This window comes from Lemur catta, chromosome 9, assembly GCF_020740605.2.
Source record: "Lemur catta isolate mLemCat1 chromosome 9, mLemCat1.pri, whole genome shotgun sequence".
Lineage (NCBI taxonomy): Eukaryota > Metazoa > Chordata > Mammalia > Primates > Lemuridae > Lemur > Lemur catta.
In genome coordinates, this window is record NC_059136.1 from 82,388,024 (window position 1) to 82,409,145 (window position 21,122).

Genomic DNA, 21,122 nt, shown 5'->3' on the forward strand with positions numbered 1-21,122 from the left:
TTTATTTCTTAGAAATAAGCACACAATCTAGCCACTTGTATCTTCAAGCATTTTTCTTTAAGTTGGAAAGAATAAGAGAAGATAAAGATGCCACATTTGACAGAAGTCAATATTTAACTTACCATTTCAGTAGGCCTAGTTTAAAATAAAAAGAATGAGTAAAAACAAAAACTAAGAAATCACCATGAGCAAAACATATTCAGTGTCCTTGGGTCCTGAGTAGCAATGTCCTACATTTAATTCTATGGCATTCTGATTCCTTACAAAAGGGTTTACACAGATAGCCCAGATACTGAGCTAGATTTAAACAGATGGGATCCACTAAAAGGAAACCCCATATAGACATTCAAACATGCGAAATAGGAATAATCATTTACATTGAATAGAAATCTATTGCAAAGCTTTGTTTAAGCGAGGGAGCTTCCTAAATGCGTTCAGATGCATGCTTACGCATACCCACTTAGCAGAGATGTTGGATGTAGACTAAAAGGAAATGAAAATCTTTAGGGATCACAGCCAAGGTCAGATAAAATTCCTTTGGAAATATGAGTCCTATTATAAAAATTGTATTTATGTTACCTTTTAGGAACATACTTATTGTGTAAAGCAAGATATACCTAAATACTGTATGTAACTGAAACTTCGAAGGGGAGTCACTAAACAAATTGTTCAAAGTGAAATTTTACCAAGAAATCAGAATTCACATTGTATGTCAGTCTCTCTCTCACTTGTGGCAATTTTGAGGCAAGGTGAATGTGTATGGTCACTTTGGGGCTAGCTATTCAACCCACAAAATTTGTGCTGAGGCTTATGTGGTAAAACAGGATAGTCTGCTTAAAATGATTTAAGAGGTAACTAAGTTATATAAGGTTCTTTTTTCCTGAATTGAAATGTTCTTTTTAATATGCAGTATTAGACAGTTATATAATTGTTTTAAAAGATAAATCTCAAAATTATTTTAAGAGAAATTATATTCACCTAGTTGATTCGTGTCATAATTTGTTATTGTCTTCAAAATAGAAGCACCTAACCCTTTATCTAAAAGTTAAAATAAACCAATACATGTCACTAAGATTTGCACTTTCATTGTTTCAGTTTTGTTTAGTTTTTTTTTTCTCTGAAAATATTCTTCCTAGTGTTTATCTTTTACTTCCTGTTGTCCTAGCCACAGAAATAATACTTCTTACACAGTAAGAAACAGAAATGGGGAAAAGTAGTGTGAGACGATGGATTGAATAGTACATAACTTCAAGATGAATATTCAGAGAACATATTTAATGTTATAAATTTAAAATCAAATTGTGCACTTCAGAGATATCATGTTTATGCATTGTGTTTTCTAACATTTTAAACAAATCATTGAACAGCTTGTTTTGAGCTGATAAACAGTTTACACTGTTTTGCCATGATACTGAAGGCTTAGAAAAGAACACAGTTTGAGGTTCTAAGCTCTTACTCTTTTTTATAAGGAAAACTATATATTGAGGTTATTGGTATTTTGAGTGAAAAATAAATGTGCTTTTAAAAATTTATAATGTTTTTACTGGGCGCAGTGGCTCACGCCTGTAATCCTACCACTTTGGAAGGCAGAGGTGGGACGATCGTTTGAGGCCTGGAGTTTAAGGCTGCAGTGAGCTGTGATCACACCACTGCCCTCACGTCCAGGCAACAAAGCGAGATCCTGTCTCCGAAAAAAAAAAAATAATGATGGTTTTGTATCATGAAGTATTACTTATAATTCTTTAATATACTGGAAAGAAAACATGAAACTGTGACACCTGCTAAAGTTTATTACTGTCATTATGTCCTGTTCTCCCCCCGCCTCAATTTTTTTTTCTCTAAACATGCATTTTGTTTCCTTGCTTGTCTGCAGTACTGAGACAAGGATTGGCATTCAGTCAAATCTATCGTTTTTCCTTGTCTGATGGCACTCTCGTTGCTGCGCAAACGAAGAGCAAACTCATCCGTTCTCAGACTACTAATGAACCTCAGCTTGTAATATCTTTACATATGCTTCACAGGTAAGCCTAGTTCTAAGAAATCATTTTCCTTTTCCAAATTAAGTAGAAATGTAACAAAAGTAACAAACTATCCTAGAGCTTTTTGGGTTTGTTAGACATTTTTTTCCATCAATCCCAGTAATATAAAATTAAATTGTTATTAAATGGTGGCTAAAAGATAACTCAATACAGTCAGCCTTCTGTGTCCACGTATTTCACATCCAAGGATTCAACCAACTGCAGATAGAAAATGTTTGGGGAAAAGACAATAAAAAATAATGCAAACTTTAAAATACAGTATAATAACTATTTACATAGCTTTTACATTGTATTATACATAATCCAGAAATGATTTACAGCAGCGGCCCCCAACCTTTTTGGCACCAGGGACTGGTTTCATAGAAGACAATTTGTCCACAAATGGCGGGGAGGGGGTGACAGCAGCTCGGGCAGTGATTCAGGCGCTGGGGAGTGGCTATAAATGCAGATGAAGCTTCACTTGCTCACCCACCACATACCTCCTGCTGTGTGGTCTGGTTCCTAAGTTTCATGGTTTCATGGAAGACAATTTTTCCACGTACTTGGGGGAGGCACTGGGGCGGGGGGGGAGGGGAATGCGGAGCTTAGGCGGTGCTGTGCAGCTCGGTTCCTAACAGACCACAGAGTGATACCAGGCCATGGCCTGAGGATTGGGGACCACAGATTTAAAGCATATGGAAGGATTTGCATGGGTTATATGTAAGTTCTGTGCCATTTTGTATTAGGGACTTGAGCATCTGTGGATTTTGATATCTGTGGAGCATGGGGGTAAGGCAGAGGGCAGGGGGTGCTAGAATCAAACCTCCAGGACAGATACCATAGGACGACTATACTGGCAAAGTAGGACTACACTTTGAATTTTAGCCTTAACAGTTACTAGTGAATTTTAAGTCCCAGCAGGAAGAACACAAGGCTAGCACTAACTTTGCTTGGACAGGACTGCCCTTACATTGGAGAAGGGAAAATAATTGGCTCCCATAGTGACATGTGCACATGGACAGGAATATTGGTGCCAGTAGTATGATTTCTGCTCTTATATGTTTAAATCTAAAACTTTCAGATGTATATACTTAGAATATTTTAGATTTTTTCCCTCAGATTTAAATTAACTTATTGACATGGACTTTAAATTGCAAGGTAATAAACATTTTCATAAAAAAGGGAAGTAAAGAAATTGAATGTTGATTTTAAAATAAATGTCATAAACCCTGTTGTTTTAGAGCACACATTTAGGAAAATGATTAAATTTCAAGTTATATAAATATTTATGTGTATGCTACATAAAAATTTATGAAGTACTATCAGAAGTTATATAAAGTTGCTCTGGCTAAAGATTCCCATTTTATTACATTTCTCAATTATTCACTTTCTTATTTTGGAATTAAAAAAAAAATCAGGCAGCCTTGTTTGCCAACTGTTAATAAATCTGACCTCAAACTGAAACGATTTGAAAGTGATTACAGATGCGGCAAATTTCATCCACCTAACTGAAAGCTGCTGTTTGACAATTTGGGAAACCTGTTTTATTTGGATTTGTGAACACATTTGGTAACTTGCAAGTGACTGCCAAGGCTGTAAATTAAAGCTCACAGGGCTTAGAAAATCATCTCACACAGAAAACCTGCTTGTAGGCGTCAGTAAGGAGATGAACTGGAGCTGGCCGGGAGCAGGGGAGTAAGATCACAAACTGAGGTTCCCTCCCGTGTTGTTGGCTCTGATTCGCTCTTGCAGGGGAGCGGGGCGGTGACTGGAAATCTGTTGCACAAGGTGATCTAATCTCAAACAGTTTTAGTAACTCTGCCTGCCAGTTCTTTAACAGTTAGGGGTAAGTTTTTTCTCCCCTAAATTTGTTGTTCATCTTGAGCCAAGTAGAACATATCAGAGTTCTCCAGGCTTACGGACGTGTCTGTTGTTAGGAATTGTAATCTCTGGCAAAGAACTGTAGTCAGCTCTATTTGTTTGGGTCATTTATTTAAGACAGTACATGCTCTCAGTTACTTAGGAGAAAGATACATTATGTAATTGCAACCTTGCTAATGTCTTATCGAGTAACTGCTATTGCAGTATGGTAGTAGTCAAATTTAAACACATCCCCTCTGTAAAACCACAGACATCTTAATGAGTTGCCTGAATAACATCCCTCTTGGTCCGAAACGGTACATGTTCAGTCTTGTCCCTAATTACAGATGGTTTCATCAAAGTATTATCTATCCTTTAAATGTAGTGTGTTCTTGTAAAGAAAGGAGGCCATCTTATTTTTAAAAATTAATAACAACTTGCTAAGTATTTCCCTCTTATCGTGTATTTCTTTCTTTCCTCATTACACAGAGAGCAGAACGTGTGTGTGATGAATCCGGATCTGACCGGACAAGCGATGGGGAAGCCATTGAATCCGATTAGCTCTAGCAGCCCTGCCCATCAGGTCCTGTGCAGTGGGAACCCAGGTCAGGACATGACCCTCAGTAGCAATATAAATTTTCCCATAAATGGCCCAAAGGAACAAATGGGCGTGCCCATGGGCAGGTTTGGTGGTTCTGGGGGAATGAACCATGTGTCAGGCATGCAAGCAGCCACTCCTCAGGGTAGTAACTATGCACTCAAAATGAATAGCCCCTCACAGAGCAGCCCTGGCATGAATCCGGGACAGCCCAACTCCATGCTTTCGCCACGGCATCGCATGAGCCCAGGAGTGGCTGGCAGCCCTCGCATCCCACCCAGTCAGTTTTCCCCTGCAGGAAGCTTGCATTCCCCTGTGGGAGTTTGCAGCAGCACAGGAAATAGCCATAGTTATGCCAACAGTTCCCTCAATGCACTTCAGGCCCTCAGTGAGGGGCACGGGGTCACAATAGGGTCATCGTTGGCTTCACCGGACCTAAAAATGGGCAATTTGCAAAACTCCCCAGTTAATATGAATCCTCCCCCACTCAGCAAGATGGGAAGCTTGGACTCGAAAGACTGTTTTGGACTTTATGGGGAGCCATCGGAAGGTACAACTGGACAAGCAGAGAGCAGCTGCCATCCTGGAGAGCAAAAGGAAACAAATGACCCCAACCTGCCTCCCCCCGTAAGCAGTGAGAGAACGGAGGCACAGAGCAGTAGGCTGCACGACAGCAAAGGACAGACCAAACTCCTGCAGCTGCTGACCACCAAGTCCGATCAGATGGAGCCCTCACCCTTAGCCAGCTCTTTATCGGACACAAACAAAGACTCCACTGGTAGCTTGCCTGGTTCTGGGTCAACACATGGAACCTCGCTCAAGGAGAAGCATAAAATTTTGCACAGACTCTTGCAAGACAGCAGTTCCCCTGTGGACTTGGCCAAGTTGACAGCAGAAGCCACAGGCAAAGACTTGAGCCAGGAGTCCAGCAGCACAGCTCCTGGGTCAGAAGTGACTATTAAACAAGAGCCAGTGAGCCCCAAGAAGAAAGAGAATGCACTACTTCGCTACTTGCTAGATAAAGATGATACTAAAGATATTGGTTTACCAGAAATAACCCCTAAACTTGAGCGACTGGACAGTAAGACAGACCCTGCCAGTAACACAAAGTTAATAGCTATGAAAACTGAGAAGGAGGAGATGAGCTTTGAGCCCAGTGACCAGGTAAGTTTGTAATGTCTTCTCCCAGGTATGCTAATCTGTATTCATCAAGGATTTTCTCCACAGGGGCGTTTTGATAAAAAATAAGGCTTCTCCTTTGTTGTTGCTACCTCGAAATTTTCACTGAAGCTGTGTGTTTTTAAAATACTCTCCCTAGCAAAGAGTGACATCGTTACAGAGCACAGGTGAGCAGACATTTTTGTAAGGGCCAAATGGTAAATGTTTCAGGCTTTGCAGGGTATTCCGCTGTGCTGTTGCCGCAGACACTGTGTCACCAGGGAGTGGAGCTGTGCTCCAAGAAAACTTTACTTACGGATACTGAAATTTGAATTTTATGTAATTCTCATTTGTCCAAATATTTTTCTTTTGAATTTTATTTAACCATTAAGAAAAAGTCAATCCGTTCTTAGCTCATACAAAGACAGGTGGTGGGCAGGTTGACCCCACAGGCTGGCGGTGGTTCACTGACCCCTGCTACAGAAGATGCCTAAATTGGAGATAATCACTTCCTCGAAACTGGGCTTTGTCGGAACAGACTTCATTGAATTATTTATTTACTTTTCTCTTTTATTAAGATCAAAGTTTAACTGGTTTTGGATCTGTTGATGCTCATTTTACCCCTTGTTATTCTCAACCAAAACTTCTGATTAATGCAGAAGAATTCTTAGACTATTGGTATAAAAGAAATTTAAAGGGAAATGGATAGTAGAAAGGAGAGGTAAAAGCTGAGTCGATGTTAGTACATCTGAGCCATCGTATGGAAATTCAGAGCTACAATAATAGGTTACATTATCTGTTGTTCTTCTCTGAAAAATTAATTCCCTGAAAAAAAAAACCCAGGACACCTAAAGTGATATTCAAAATCATTCTTTTTTTTAAATTGACAAAAATTGTATATATTTATGATGTACAACATTTTGTTTTGAAATATACACACATCGTGAAATGGCTAAATTGAGCTTAGCATACACATTACCTCACATAACATTCTCTGTGATGTGAAGGCTTACAATCTGTTCTCTGAGCAATTTGCAAGTGTGCTGTACATTATGTTATTAACTATAGCTACCATGTTGTACTATAGATCTCTTGAACTTACTCTTCCTAACTAAAATTTGTATCCTTTGACCAACATCTCTGCAGCCCTCCCTGGGCAAATCATTCTTGATGATACTCTAAGGAGATAATGGCATCATAGGGGAAAAGTAAACCATTTAATATTTTTCTTCTTTTTTTTTTTTAACCATTTTTAAAAAACATGGGTCATTACAGCCACAATGACTCGGCATGAGGTGTCTCCTGGGGAATCCGTGACTGACTGGGGTCCTGCCCTGGGCCACCACTCTCCCTCTGATCCCTGGACATGCCCTGCACTTCAGAGACGTTCCTGAGTCATGATCGGTTGGAAGTGAAGAGGCTACGAGGGCTTTCCTACTTAAAATGGCTCACAAATTTCTCTTTGAAATTTGTTTTGCAAGCGGATATTTTATGTGTCACTGTCTTCGGGGACCAGCGGCGGTGGGAGGGGAGAGGAAAGGTGCGCGCCCTTGTTGCACCGTGGACCTCCGCTGAGTCGACAGTGGCTACCCCTGAGCCAGGCCCGGTGGCAGCGGTCATCAGGGACGCCGAGGCCACACGTGCCCTTCTAGCTGGGCTCCCTCCACCGGGCTTCTGAGCACTTAGCTTCCTTCCTTCTTTCACTTTGATGTCTTGACAGCTGCTACCATTCCTAAAGGACAGATACAGTTTTTTAAGCCTCTGTGGCCTTCAGAAAGAAAACAGAACCAGATTCTATAAACATCTTGAAAAATGCTTAAACTTAGATGTTAGTGCGAGGTTCTATGTAGCAGCTATTCTGTAATGCTGTGAAATCGTTGGATGGGGAGTAACCGGGGTCTCGGCAGAAAGTTAACAGCAGTGTCTTGGATAAAGTGAAGTATAAAACCATAATGACAACTGTAACCGTTTTAATCTTCTGAGGTTTACTAGATTAGAATATACAGAGCGAGTGGCAGTCCAGAGTGGCAGGCCCAGATAGCGTCACCCAGGTCTCTTGACACGCTAGAGGGCAAGGTGGTGACTCATGAGTTCTACCTTAGCTTAGCATCTGACATGGCCTGGCCCTCTCTCTGTAAACAGAATTATTTCTATCCCGGGCCTGAGGCCTTAGGAGCTTAGAGGGTCAGGGGAGGGGACTATGGTTTGGCATTTCTGTATTTATGTATACAATTGCACTAACTTCAGACAAGAAATGACAAAAGAGAAGGGTTTTTTTTTTTTTAGTCCTTGAATCACTTTCAGTTTAATACTGTTATTTAGGAGAAACATTTTTCTACTCAAAACTGTCTCACCTAGAAAACATAGAGCCCAGAGTATTATCAGCACAGATGTGTTATTTTCCGTGTATGAAAAAGCAGTGTACACAAGTACACTCACACATACACGTACAGTAAGTATATTTTTCTTAATGAAATCCAGTCCCTCATCTCACCCTCCCTCCACTCTCATTTAAAACTCTACCAAAAATACTGCTTCAGAGCAATTTTAACATCAAAAACATTGCAACTTGAAAAGTTACCACAGGGTGTGTGTGTGCATCACCTAAATTTAGATCAAAGTTAGAATAACTTACTTTAAGAAAAAAAACGATTCTTTCACCTCCTGCTCACTTTCACCATTCCCAAATACACATTAACTGTATCTCCTATTAACTGCTGCACAAGCCTATTGAAGACTTTTGTTTCAAGTAATACAATAAGTTATTTATTTAGTAAAATAAAACAGTTGGTGAGCCTGAATTGTACCATTAACTATCTTGTTATTTTGACTCAGAAAAGAACCATTAATTGAGCGTGTGTTTAACCTATTACTAACTTATTAAGGACAGGAAGTACTTCGATCATGCTATTATACTTAAAATAGCATTTTTTACTGAATAGAGTACTTAACATCTGTTTCTACAGCATTTCCTAACCAACAGGAAACAGTGACAGAAAAATTTCCAGTATGTTTACCAACTTTTAAGTTGTATGCTTATTTACACAGTGAAGCATGGTTTATACCTAACCAAATGATAGTATTATGTTCTTTCTAATACTACTGAGAACACTTATAATAGGGTTTGGAAATAGTTTTAAAAGAATGTCTTTTTGGTATTTGACTCCATTAGAAGGGCACACCATATTTTAAAACGGTAGTGTCCTGAAAATTTTCCTCCAAATGTGATAGAATTTCTTTACCATTTCTTAAAAATTTTGTGTTAGTCAAATGTGGTGAAATTAATTACACTTTATATTTAAAATATTTTGAAAAGCTATTTTGTAATTTATTAAAATGCTTGCATTATTAAAATGCATGTGCTTTTTATATTTCCTTCAGAGAACAAGTTGATTTGGATATATGAAAAATCCTAAAACCAGAAAAATGAAAAATTAAAGAAATCAAGTCTAATTTTCATTTTGTAGAACTTTTATAAAAATCTTTCTGACTCATTTTCTGCCTGAAATAGTTTAAACTAACAACTCAAATTGATGTGGCTAATTTGAGCATTCAAATAGATGCCTAAGCAAAACTTTGAAGTATCTTGGCAAAGCATTTTAAAGGAAGGCATTAATCTTTTTGTCTTGCAAAGAAATTGTGCTTAACAAAGTGGATAGGGACTAGAAGAACTTTTGATTGAGAATTAAAGCTTACAAAAATTTAGGGGAAAAAATTTTTATCAGAAACAATGTAATCAAATTCATTCCTTCCAGAGCTTACATGAATACAGAAGAAAATGCTATAATCATGAAATTTTATTGCCACACAACCTAAGGGATATAGATATTCTGAACTTTATCTTCTTGAAGAAGAACATATAAAGTAAACTTATAACAATTAATGTTAAATATGTACTCCGAAAATTGACAAGGAATAAACACAGGCAATGCAATATTATTTCCAGTGGAGAAATTTTCATAATGAATTTTTCAAATGGTAAGCGGAATGAATTCAAATAATGTTCATAGTTTTTATGAGTCTCCATGGAACCAGTTCCTTTTAATGTCACCAAGAAGATCCTGCATGGCTTTCTTAAGGCAAATATATTTAGTTACTTGTCAGGGCTAAACTGATCCACAATTGAATTGGATCAACTCTTAAAATGGCAAAGATCAAAATTTGAAAGTCAGTTTAACTTTAATACATACTTTTTAAAAATAAAAATCATTCAAGGAAAATAATAGATTTAAATTTTTTTAATTAGAAATTATTTGAAATAAATTTAAACCACCCAAATATATTTTAACATACATATATGTCTATAACATTAGACTTACGTTAAACTCATTATAGTAGACACTGGAGTAGATTACAAAGAAAGAACCATGCATGCTGTCATCAGAACTCTTTGGAAGTATGATCGTTATTTTTCCATTTGGGATGGTTTACAATATAATTTTATTTGCCTAAAAGGTTGGAGTTAAAAAGGAAAGGAGGGAGTCTAGACCCAGACTGTTGTTAATGTATATTGTCAAAAATTTCTTTTATGTATATCTGGGATTGAGGGCAAATCTAAGTGTGTCCATTGAGAAGAATAACACGTTTTATTTTATCATTGTTTACATGAACCTGTTTATTTTGGATATTTCTCTTCAAGGCAATCTGCAAGGCCTTCTCAAGAGGCAACTTATTATTTATCACAGCCTACCTCCCTCACTCCCACATTTGGAGCTTCCACTTTTGAAAAATGCATAACACGGGGCAGCATTGTAGTGGGAAAACTTGGTTTCACAGAACAGACATAAATTTCACAGTTTATTAGATCTTCTTTCTGATCTCTGTAACTATTTTCATGACAAAACTATAAGGATATCTATCACACAGTTTTATGACACATTTTTCTGAGAAATTAATGGAAAGTATAGGAATTTCTATGAACATTTTAGTTGATCTTGGGGAAATTTTTTTAAATTGTGTGTTAACATGGTTAAAAAATTCATCTTGATGACTGAGTGCCCATCGCTAAGTTCCAGGCACAGTCCTTGGAGGGCAGTACGTGTTTATACTGAGAATGTCTGTTTATACCTTTATGTATTCAGCAAAACATGATAAGGAAGATTTACAGTGGAGTCACTTTACACGTGCATTTGAAGTGCACAAAGTCAATTTTATGCATTCAGAAGAAAAGAACAGAGGGTTATTAAATGGTTATTTAAGTAATATGTGAGCAGTTTTGCCCTCCCTTCAGCTTGATGACTGTGTGTCTCCTAGCAGGGTAACATGAGGTGGGTGACATGAGTTTGCTGGGCTTGGGTGGTTCCCCTGTGGCTCTAATATTGTAAACATGTAACTACAGGCTTTTTAAAGGCAGCGTGGCCCCCTCATAAACTGCTTCATTTAGGACTCAGCCAAAGAACTAGGCATGTGCTGCCACTCTGGAGGAAAAACTGTGCCCTTGGAGGGGACAGACAGCACAGTGCCTTCCTAAGGAGCTTCAAGGATCATTTTGTCTGTCTGTGACTGTCTGCACTTCAGGATGCTCACTTTGGAACCTAACCTTTACTTCAAATGGAACTAACTGCCCCATGTTTTGCCTCCCTCTTTTGGTAGAATTGAGTGGCTAAACTAATGAAAAAATGGTCTTGTTATTGCTAAGCTAGTTGTCTCTGAAAAGACCCAAATAAACTGTTACTTTATTCTGTCCTTCCTAACTTGAGGAATAAATATATCCAGTCAGAAGACGTCCCATGTAGATATATTACATTTGCCATAAGTTACAAAAATCTTAGCAAATTCAGCCTCTACATGGAGAATAAGATTTGTATATAGAATAAAAAAAATGTAACCCAGTCTGCTTTCAGTGTAACTCATTATCAGATGTATGACACGTATTTCATTTGATTTGCCAATGTAGATGAAAGGTCTTGTTGTGGTCAAAAAGTCAAAGTCCATCCAATGACTGAGGAAACCACCTAACTTACGTTTTCCACCTCCACACCAAAAAAATCATTCATACCACTTTTGCACTAGAAAACAATCCTAGCATGTTAACTCGGCCATTTCTTGTGTGATTGGCACTGATTTTACCTGGCACATAGATAGATTCTACTTAAAGGAATATCTATAAAATCTAGAATAGATTCCAGTTTAGCTTCCTGGAACAAAAGTACAAAGTATGAAATAGTGCTAATACTTAACCCTTTTATTTTAATGTTGGTGATTGAAAATGAAATTTAAGAAAACAAAAAGGGGGGAACCCTAAGAAACATTTTTATGGCCCCTGTATAATCAGGTTAATAAGTGCTACGTTTGGGGACAACCAGTTTTTATCCTGCTTTCCTACATGTGTCACCTAAGCTAATAAATGACTAAGAAAGCCATTGTCATTTGAAACTGAAAGCGCAAGCAGACAAAAAGCACCACTCAAATTGAAACAGCAATGCTCAGTTCATGGTTTCTTCAAGCTTATTTTGCATCCCCCCTTTTTGAAAAAGAAAAAAGTCTTAAAAGGATGAGCATTTGTTAAATGCTCATTCGGTGCAAATTTGGATCACATTTTATACCAGTGTTTTGGTTTTGTTGTTATTTCTCAGATTTAACCACAAAGCCTAGACCTGGACGGTAAGTCATAGTCCACTCATAATTAATTGGAAATATACATACTCATAATTAATAGAATGATTAGCATAAAGTAGAATCTATAAACTGACAATGTATCACGAAGCTGGAAGAGCGCTTTCTTTCTAATTCAGCCGTCTCTTTTTATAGATGAGGGGATTGAGGACCAAGAGATTAAATTACTTGTCCTTTGTCAATTTAATTTTTTAAAAGATGATCACTTAGCTGTTAAGCCTGAGGTACTCATATATCTGCATCTTTTAGTTGGCTGTGGTTCCTTGCACCAGTTAGGTCAGTGATTGCAAACGGGCCTGTGGTGCCCACTCCTGGAGTAGGACTGGATAAACTCTTCTGTTTGTTAACTACAGCCTGGCAGTGAGCTGGACAACTTGGAGGAGATTTTGGATGATTTGCAGAATAGTCAATTACCACAGCTTTTCCCAGACACGAGGCCAGGCGCCCCGGCTGGATCAGTTGACAAGCAAGCCATCATCAATGACCTCATGCAACTCACAGCTGACAACAGCCCTGTCACACCTGTTGGAGCCCAGAAAACAGCACTGCGAATTTCACAGAGCAGTGAGTATGAGATACTGCCGGTCATGCCAAGAAATGTCCATGTAATCACTGTCAGAAACAGAGATTATTAAAGTCTGATGCAAACAGCTTAGTCACTTCACGGTTTTTGTGATCAAATAGCACCATCTACTGTCTTGGTCTTTTGAAACAGTATTCAAAATGGATTCTCGTGAACAGGGCTCTCTAACAGGCTCTTGTGGGTAATTTAATCAACAGATGCAGAGAGACTGCCTACATTGATGAAGTTCTTCAGCTGGTTGTCATATTCCCCTTCACTTCAGTTACTGCCTTCAGACATGGAGTTTTAAATACATTTTATGTGTTTAATATGGAACTGAATACTGAAAATATAGAAAATTAAAGAATTATGCTGACTTTTTAGGAATAATAGGCTATTAATGATTCTTCTGAAAATATTTAATCATTATACATGAAAGGGCTATACACATTAAAAATATCTTGCCCTGTCTTTTAGGAATCCTTATATAAACATCTGTTTTACATGATATGTTTTCCAAGTTTAATTTGTTGTCTATTTATAAAATACATCTGTTATGTTTTATTTTAAATTTTTAAATCTTATTTTAAATTTCTTAAGTTTAGGATAAATCCTTTATTTACTCTGAGCACTCAGTTTATGAACTAGATAGTATCTGAAGTTGTATTGATAATTTTAAATGGTTCTGTAGCAGCCTATAATTTATAGAAAGATAGATAACCTCTTCAGTGTTAAACTGATGAACAGAATGATTTTTCCTTTCAAATACAGTTTGACTTAGTGCCTAGAGTTTGTTCTCAAATCAGAAATGGCAGCCATCAACCAAATCATAGAATGTCTTTGCTGTCTAGATCTTTTCTTAAGTGATTTCTGGCCATTCTGAAAAGAGTAAAACAAAAGAAAGATGAGTTTTTGCTTATTATCTCTCAAACCTGCCTTTTTCTTAGGCAATGGGGGTTTAATTCTGGACCATGGGAGATCACAAAGTCACATAGTTGAGAGGCGGGTAAGAAACACCAGGTAGTTTATGCTCATTGAGGTAATGAAGGGCTGCGTGGGAACTCAGGGTTCTCCTCTATCTGTAGCTGCTAATGGTCTTGTGAGCATTGGGTGGTAACCAGACAAGCCTGAGAAAGTCATGGTTAAGCATGGACATAGTTTCCATTCCCAGCCCTGATTTTTCTAAATATTTTATATCCATTATTGATTGTTAAGAACTTTCCTTTAAATATGCTATTTCAGGCTTTGTTTATATAATTTAGAGAAGATAAAGTACTTGATGTTATATATCTAATATAATTTATAATAATCTTAGTATTTTTAAAATTTAATAGCATTAAAGTATGGGTTATCAACGTGGTACTAGTATAGTGCTTAGTACACAATAAAATCTTGTGAACTAATTATAAAAATTACTTTAAATCTTAAATGTATCCACAATTCAAAGAAGCTATACTTAGAAAAGTAAGCAGAGCTCTAAAGCTTTAGTTTAATACTGCTCCAGGTAACAGAGTTCACCTTTAAACATTTTAAGTTCCAATGAGGGTAGCCACTTTTAATCTAATATTAATCCTAGGAAAATCCAGTTAAGAAATGATATTCTAACGTCCAAAGCACATGTGTTTAGATTTGGTGCTATATACAAAAGATACTTACAGCTTCTTAGCTGTGAGAAAGCAGTACTCCTACGTATAGGAAAGAAACAACCAGACTAATGGTTTACTTAGCAAATATAGATGACTATTAGAGATTACTATTGGGTAGAAAAGTATACGGTAAATGATATACATTTGGTTTTTTTTGTTTGTGTGGGTTTTTTTTGCAAGGTCATCAAGAGTTAAATGAGAGACTTGATTACATTACGAGTCCACACTTTGGCACTATGTAAAGTTTTTGTCTGTGAATTTGTCTTTTATGTTGGCATTTGGTCCCTGATGTGCATATCTTTGTCATTTTACAGATGACATTTTCCCTAAACACTACTATTGTTGATATTCTTTTCCATTACCCTATATTAACCTTCAATTTTCATTTGTTTTCTCCTTAGCTTTTAATAACCCACGACCAGGGCAACTGGGCAGGTTATTGCCAAACCAGAATTTACCACTTGACATCACATTGCAAAGCCCAACTGGTGCTGGACCTTTCCCACCAATCAGAAACAGTAGTCCCTACTCAGTGATACCTCAGCCAGGAATGATGGGTAATCAAGGGATGATAGGAAACCAAGGAAATTTAGGGAACGGTAGCACAGGTAAGGGCTCAAATGCACTGTTCCTTTATTGGTGGGTTATTTAATCTGATAATGGATTCATCCACATTAAGCTAGTAGAATTTTTCAAGTGAACTTCTTATGTCAGAGACTAACATTTAAAAGCAAGAAAACTACACATGTCCACTGTGAGAATGGCATATCGGAAAGCATTCCAATAAACTGACTTGTTAATTCTGTGATCATTACTTTTACACGATTTCTAATCATTAATCCTATAGCCTGGCCTTCACTTCTGTCCCAGTTACTATTCTAGGCATTCATGTAGGGTATGTGTGAAATAAATCGGTGATTGCTAGTTTCCAGTGATCATTTGCTGATACCCCCAGAACGTACTAATCGATGAGTTGTGTTTGGAGAATTTCAGAATGAAAGTTTAAAATTCAACCAACCTTTCATGCTACTAGGTGATATAATTCTCACTCAGAAATATGTTAAAAACAAACAACCTTAGACAGTAGTATGTCTGGCCTAATAGTGACTTTCAGATCTGGCCGCGGTCTCCATTTTTGAAGATGGAGGATGTTTCCTGTGATATAGTTTGGACCTTGACCTCTACTGTAAGTTCAGGTGTCTGCCAGGTTGCCCAGGCACATTTCCTAAGTCGTAGTCACTGTCACAGTGGTACCACATTCCCAAATTTCCGTCCAATTCAGGCTAAAAATCATTGCAGTAGCGTTGATTGCTGCAGCCGCCATGTCCTGGCCTCTGCCACACCTATTTATTATAGATCCAGCAGGAAGCTGGGGTTTCTAATGAAGAGCTGCTCACAATTTACAGCTTTCTTCCTTTATTTCAATGAAGTACTTGAAACAAAGGCACAGAAAGAATTAGATCTTATAAAAAGAACTTACAGTTGTGGGTGTTTTAATTCTTCATATTTTATTTTTAGCTTAGTCTGTAATCCCTATACACACATTGCCATTTAGATAGGCACTGAATATAATAGTTCAATTTGAGGGGAAAAGGTGGGTTTTTTACTTTCTATTGTTGGTAAGGAATTTATGGGAAGTATGAATTATGCTGTGTTAAGGTAACTTATTCGGCACATATTTATTGGGTACCTACCACATGTGCCAGGCTCTGACTACTCCATTAATTTATATATTCACAGAAACAGTACCATATTCATTTCATGAATAAATAAATATAAATAAAATTTTTAAGATAAATAACATACTGATGTGTATAAACTTCTATAATAGAAAAGGAGCCAGTGATTTATTAAGGCTATCAGCATATCAGATACAAGAAGATCTGAGTTCTTGTAGGAATCTTATGTAGAAATTTGGCAATAGGCCTATATTAAAATCTGAATAGCCCAGAGCTCACTGGTGTCCAGGCTGTGAAGATCATATGATGCCCAGGCTCTGTTTCAAAAAACAAAAAACAGACTGAAAGGGACTATCCCGGTTATCATTGCATTAATATTGTTGAATTATGGATGACTTTCCCTTCTGCTTTCTGGACTTCCTATAATCTTTTTGTATTATTTAGATAACAGATTTTTAGAAAAATAAAATGCTTTTCCCATAATATTTTTGTATGGTTCAAATCTAATCTTAAACAAATTTTAAATATGTATTAATATAACACTCATCTAACTTTTTAAATCTAATTACCTTTCTCCCTTAATCATCTTCACAGCACATTCTCATTTTACAAGTGAAGAAACACCCACAATACATGTTCTCTCCACTTGTTAAATACACTCTATTTTTAGGTTTTTATCATAACTAAGGAAAATGAAAGCAAGCTGGGTATTTGGAAACAGAACCTTTATACATCTACCGTTAAACCCTTCAAAATGAAGGGACCTCATTTGGGGTTGCCCCCTTTGGAATGTCAAGTTTTAGGAAATGTCTGGCCGTTGCCAGCATCTTGGGGGCCGGGTCAGGATAGTGCAAACACTTGATCCTGTTGGCCAGTATTGTGCTCTCATTGTTCCTGTTTAGCCAAATAACTGCCAAAATCTCAAATATGAAAGGATTTGTATAAATCTGTCCAAACCCGTTCTGGTTCTGTATGATCAGGAACGTGGTGGTACCTGTGTAGTGAAGTAGTAGGAGTTCCCTCACCCTGGATATGAAGAGCTATAGTAAATGTCAGAAAAATCCTGTAATTTCCCCATTACTTAGAAGCTACCCTTGGTCAGTTTTGAAGTTAAACAAATTGTAATACTGTGAAAGGGATTCGAGGATTTAGAAGTCTGTCATAGGCTTCACACGATGTCCTTTGTGTTTTTAGTTTACAATTAGAGTATTGATTATCATTTTTTACCTTGTTCCTCTTAGCCTTTACCTCCCTTTTGGAAAGTAAAGCGTTGACGTGCATATCAGCTAATGTGATTCACTTCCTGAGGAAGGAAGTTGGGGTTATCCACACGCCACAGCACCTGTTTCTGAGTACAAATGGGAACAATTTTAACAGCTTTTCCGAACTATGAAGAGTGGCAAGTCCATGTTATGAAAACTTTATAGTAATCGCCAACTCTTACTTCTTAGCATGAGGGCCTTAGCTGTTGGGCTAACTGGAGTTCAGAATGATTGTCTCGTAGACAGTAAGATCATCTAGTGTTCATACATGCTAAAGATGTTTTCTGTGGCTGCATCTCTCAGTTTTCTTGGGCTTTCATGCAGGCATGATTGGTAGTAATGCTTCTCGGCCCACCATACCATCTGGGGAATGGGCTCCACAGAGCCCGGCTGTAAGAGTCACCTGTGCTGCTACCACCAGTGCCATGAACCGGCCAATCCAAGGAGGTATGATTCGGAATCCAACGGCCAACATCCCCATGAGACCCAGCGGGCAGCCTGGCCAAAGACAGATGCTTCAGTCTCAGACCATGAGTATAGGTAAGGTGGTTCCAGTACTCTTTCCTTTCCATTTCTATGCTTTCTGAAGGTAGTATCAGCTCCATTAGTTCTTTGAGGACATGCTTCTAATTTGCAGTTTAGGTAATCTGCCCATGGGAAGGTGTGAAGAGTGGGATTTTGCTGGAACTCTGTATAGAATCTCAGAGAACCATCTACCTTTGTAATGTTTTATTTTCATTAAATTACCTAACTTCAACTTTGGGGAGAAGTGAATTAGCATGTTACACTATAAATGTTATATATGTGATATTTTTCAAATGAAGAAATGGTTCGGTGGTACATCACTAGTTCCTGACTCTGGACGATCATAAGAATCTTCTCAGGAACTTAACATGCAGATTCCTGGGCCCCCATCCTAAACAACTAAATCACACTCTCCCAGGTCCTCACTGAAGGTTGCAAGGTCTTACAGAACATCTCACAGAATGTGAGGATCACTAGAATTCTATTTGGAGACATGTTATTAAAATTAATGATCTGATACATTGTATGGTACCATTTCTATGAAATGTCCAGAACAGGCAAATCTATAGAGACAGAAAGTAGAGTAGTGGTTGCCTGGAGCCCGGGGATTGGGGGGGGAGGAGGAGGGAGTGGGGAGTGACTCCTAATAGGTAAGTAATTTCTTTTGGGGGGAATGAAAATGTTCTAAAATTGATGGTGGTGATGTTTGTACAACTCTGACTATGCTAAAACTCATTGAATCATACACTTTAAATGGGTACGTTACATGCTATGTGAATTATATCCCAATGAAGCTGTTCTAGTAAAAAAAAAAAAAGTAATGGTCTATACAACTCATATTTGAGAATATTTTCCTAATCATTGACATATTAACCTTCCTCTTATGTACATTAGCATAATTTTCTTTTCATATATTTAGATATTGTACAACGAGGAAGAGCTAAATCATTCACAGAAAGATGCCAGGGTTATTTTGACAAGATAATGCAGAATTCTCATCCTAACTAGCCCTGGCATCAGTTTTCTCACTTAGTTATTTAATTGCTCGGCACATTTTGGCTTGTTGTTTCTGAGAGATGACATTTCTGTTGTCTTTCTACATCGAATGTATTCAAAGTCATGGGTAGTTCCCAAACACAAATTTATATAATTTGAAGGTTGCATAAAAATGCTAAAAATAACCAGATCTCTATGTAAAGAGAAATTTTAACATTTATTAAATTATTTAAAATCATAGTAATGAGTTCTTTATATCCAGAAATTTAAATTTATTCTCAGCCTTCACTGAAGAGCATCTGACTTTTGGGCTCGAAATATGTAGCTGAATTTCCCTGATTTTTAATAAACTCAAAAAAGCTGTGAATTAAACAGAAAATTATCTATTTTAATGAAGACAGGTCTGTAGGCAATAATAATACAATATTTAAAAGCTCGTGTCATCCCTTAGCTTTAAAGCCTCCAAGAGAACTTCTGAGAAGGAGCATGTCTGAGTTGTCTGGGCCTCCTCTCCACGGCACGCTGCCGCTGGTGGAAGAGCTGACCGAAGTGCAGCCAGGAAAAGTTTGGGAGCAAGTGGTCCCCACCGCACTTCTTAAAAGGATGTTCCAGCACCCTGGTGTCCTTGCAGGGGGTCTGCAAGGCCAAAGCTGTTTTCACGATAATAAGGCACTATTTGCCTTCTTCACGCTTATTACGGTGCAGTAGAGTTTTCCAGAAGTTACATGCTGTCTGATACCACAGCAGATGGAATGTGGAAACAGATAGAAGATTCTGCTCTCTTCTATTAATCCAGACATGAAAGTGATTTGCAAAAACATAAAACAATGCCAAGAAAAGGGTTTTTTCATTTTTGCATTGAAAGATCTTGTTTATATTAACATATAATTCATTTGTTGTGATTGATTAGCACTTTTTTGTATTTGCCAGTTTCAATTTCTAGTACAGCAGATGTCTAAGAGATAATGCACAAGAACAAAAGCTCTTTTTTAAAGAGTATAGGTGCTCCTGAGTGCTAAAGGCTGAGAACTGCTGGTCTAGGATATTCCTTGAAAAGGGTGATTAGCCTAGATATGTTTTACCTTTATTTCTATTTCAAAACCAGAATTTTATCTTCTTGCTTTCACCTAGATCATTCTGTCTTTTCCATTTTCTATCAACTAGATATTTGACTATATATTACATGGCAGAAACAGATACTTCCTTGATTACAATATGTAAGATTTTGGGGTTTTTTCTTTCTTAGGGCCATCTGAATTAGAGATGAACATGGGGGGACCTCAGTATAGCCAACAACAAGCTCCTCCAAATCAGACTGCCCCGTGGCCTGAAAGCATCCTGCCTATAGACCAGGCATCTTTTGCCAGCCAGAACAGGTGAGTGCTGAGTGCATCCGAGAGAGCAGCGGTTCATGAGGTTCTGTAAGTTATTTTTGGACCTGTGCCAGAAGTTAATCTTTTCCTTTTGACCAGTTATCATTGATTCAGACTATATCATCTACTCAGCAAGGAATGAAGTTCGGAGGGGGAAATCCAAGAATCGGCGGGACTAGGACATACCTTTAAAGAAGTTACAATTTAGTTGAAAAATAAGATGTACCCTGATAACTGTAGTATGAGATAATGTGCAGGATAAATGCCCCAAGAGAAATAAGCCGTGTTTCAATAGACCATCCAATTGGAGTGCTGGGGAACGCTTCAGAGTCTTGAAGAAAAGGTCTGATTTTAGGAGGCAGAAATGACAGGGAGCCAGTCCCACTGGCAAAAGCAGCATGTCAGAGGCCCAGAGTAGAATTGCTTCCAGTCGAATCAAGGCAGTGGGAGAGAGGAAGAACCTCGGTCGAGGCAGTGGTGGCCCATCCCACCCTGGCTGCCAAGAGTGGTGGGAAGAGAGCATCTTGTAGATGGCCCTGCTGTCGCACTTGGGTGCTGGTTTCTCGAGGTCCTTCCAGCTCTTTGATTCTAATTTCGTGATAACAGTGAGTGGTAGATTGTTTTCTAGATATGTTTATTTGATATCTTAGAAACCCACCCATTTCCTTGGAAACTTGTACATGATATAGTACAAGCATATAATAATTAAATCAGGCGCCTGATAGTTGTTTTTGGAAGAAATGTCAAAGATTAGTTTCTAGGGAAAACTAGGCCCCAAATTAGGATTTTTACTGTTGCCCAAACCGATGAGAGTTCTGTGAAAACAAAAA

General features: G+C 37.8%; 1 protein-coding gene across 9 annotated transcripts in view; it reads left to right on the forward strand.

The window, feature by feature from the left end:
• Positions 1–21,122, forward strand: part of NCOA2 (nuclear receptor coactivator 2) — a 268,534-nt gene that overhangs the window by 222,566 nt on the left and 24,846 nt on the right. For 7 of the 9 annotated variants that reach the window (XR_006737367.1, XM_045561482.1, XM_045561485.1 and 4 more), the window contains 6 exons: positions 1,874–2,021; positions 4,368–5,640; positions 12,603–12,813; positions 14,859–15,065; positions 17,723–17,938; positions 20,166–20,295. Coding sequence is in view for 8 of the 9 variants with exons in the window: in XM_045561482.1 (XP_045417438.1) it covers positions 1,874–2,021; positions 4,368–5,640; positions 12,603–12,813; positions 14,859–15,065; positions 17,723–17,938; positions 20,166–20,295 (2,185 nt within the window). In the remaining variant the exon portion in view is untranslated. The remainder of the gene's footprint in view (positions 1–1,873; positions 2,022–4,367; positions 5,641–12,602; positions 12,814–14,858; positions 15,066–17,722; positions 17,939–20,165; positions 20,296–21,122) is intronic. The other 2 variants (XM_045561488.1, XM_045561487.1) reach the window with 1 other exon arrangement.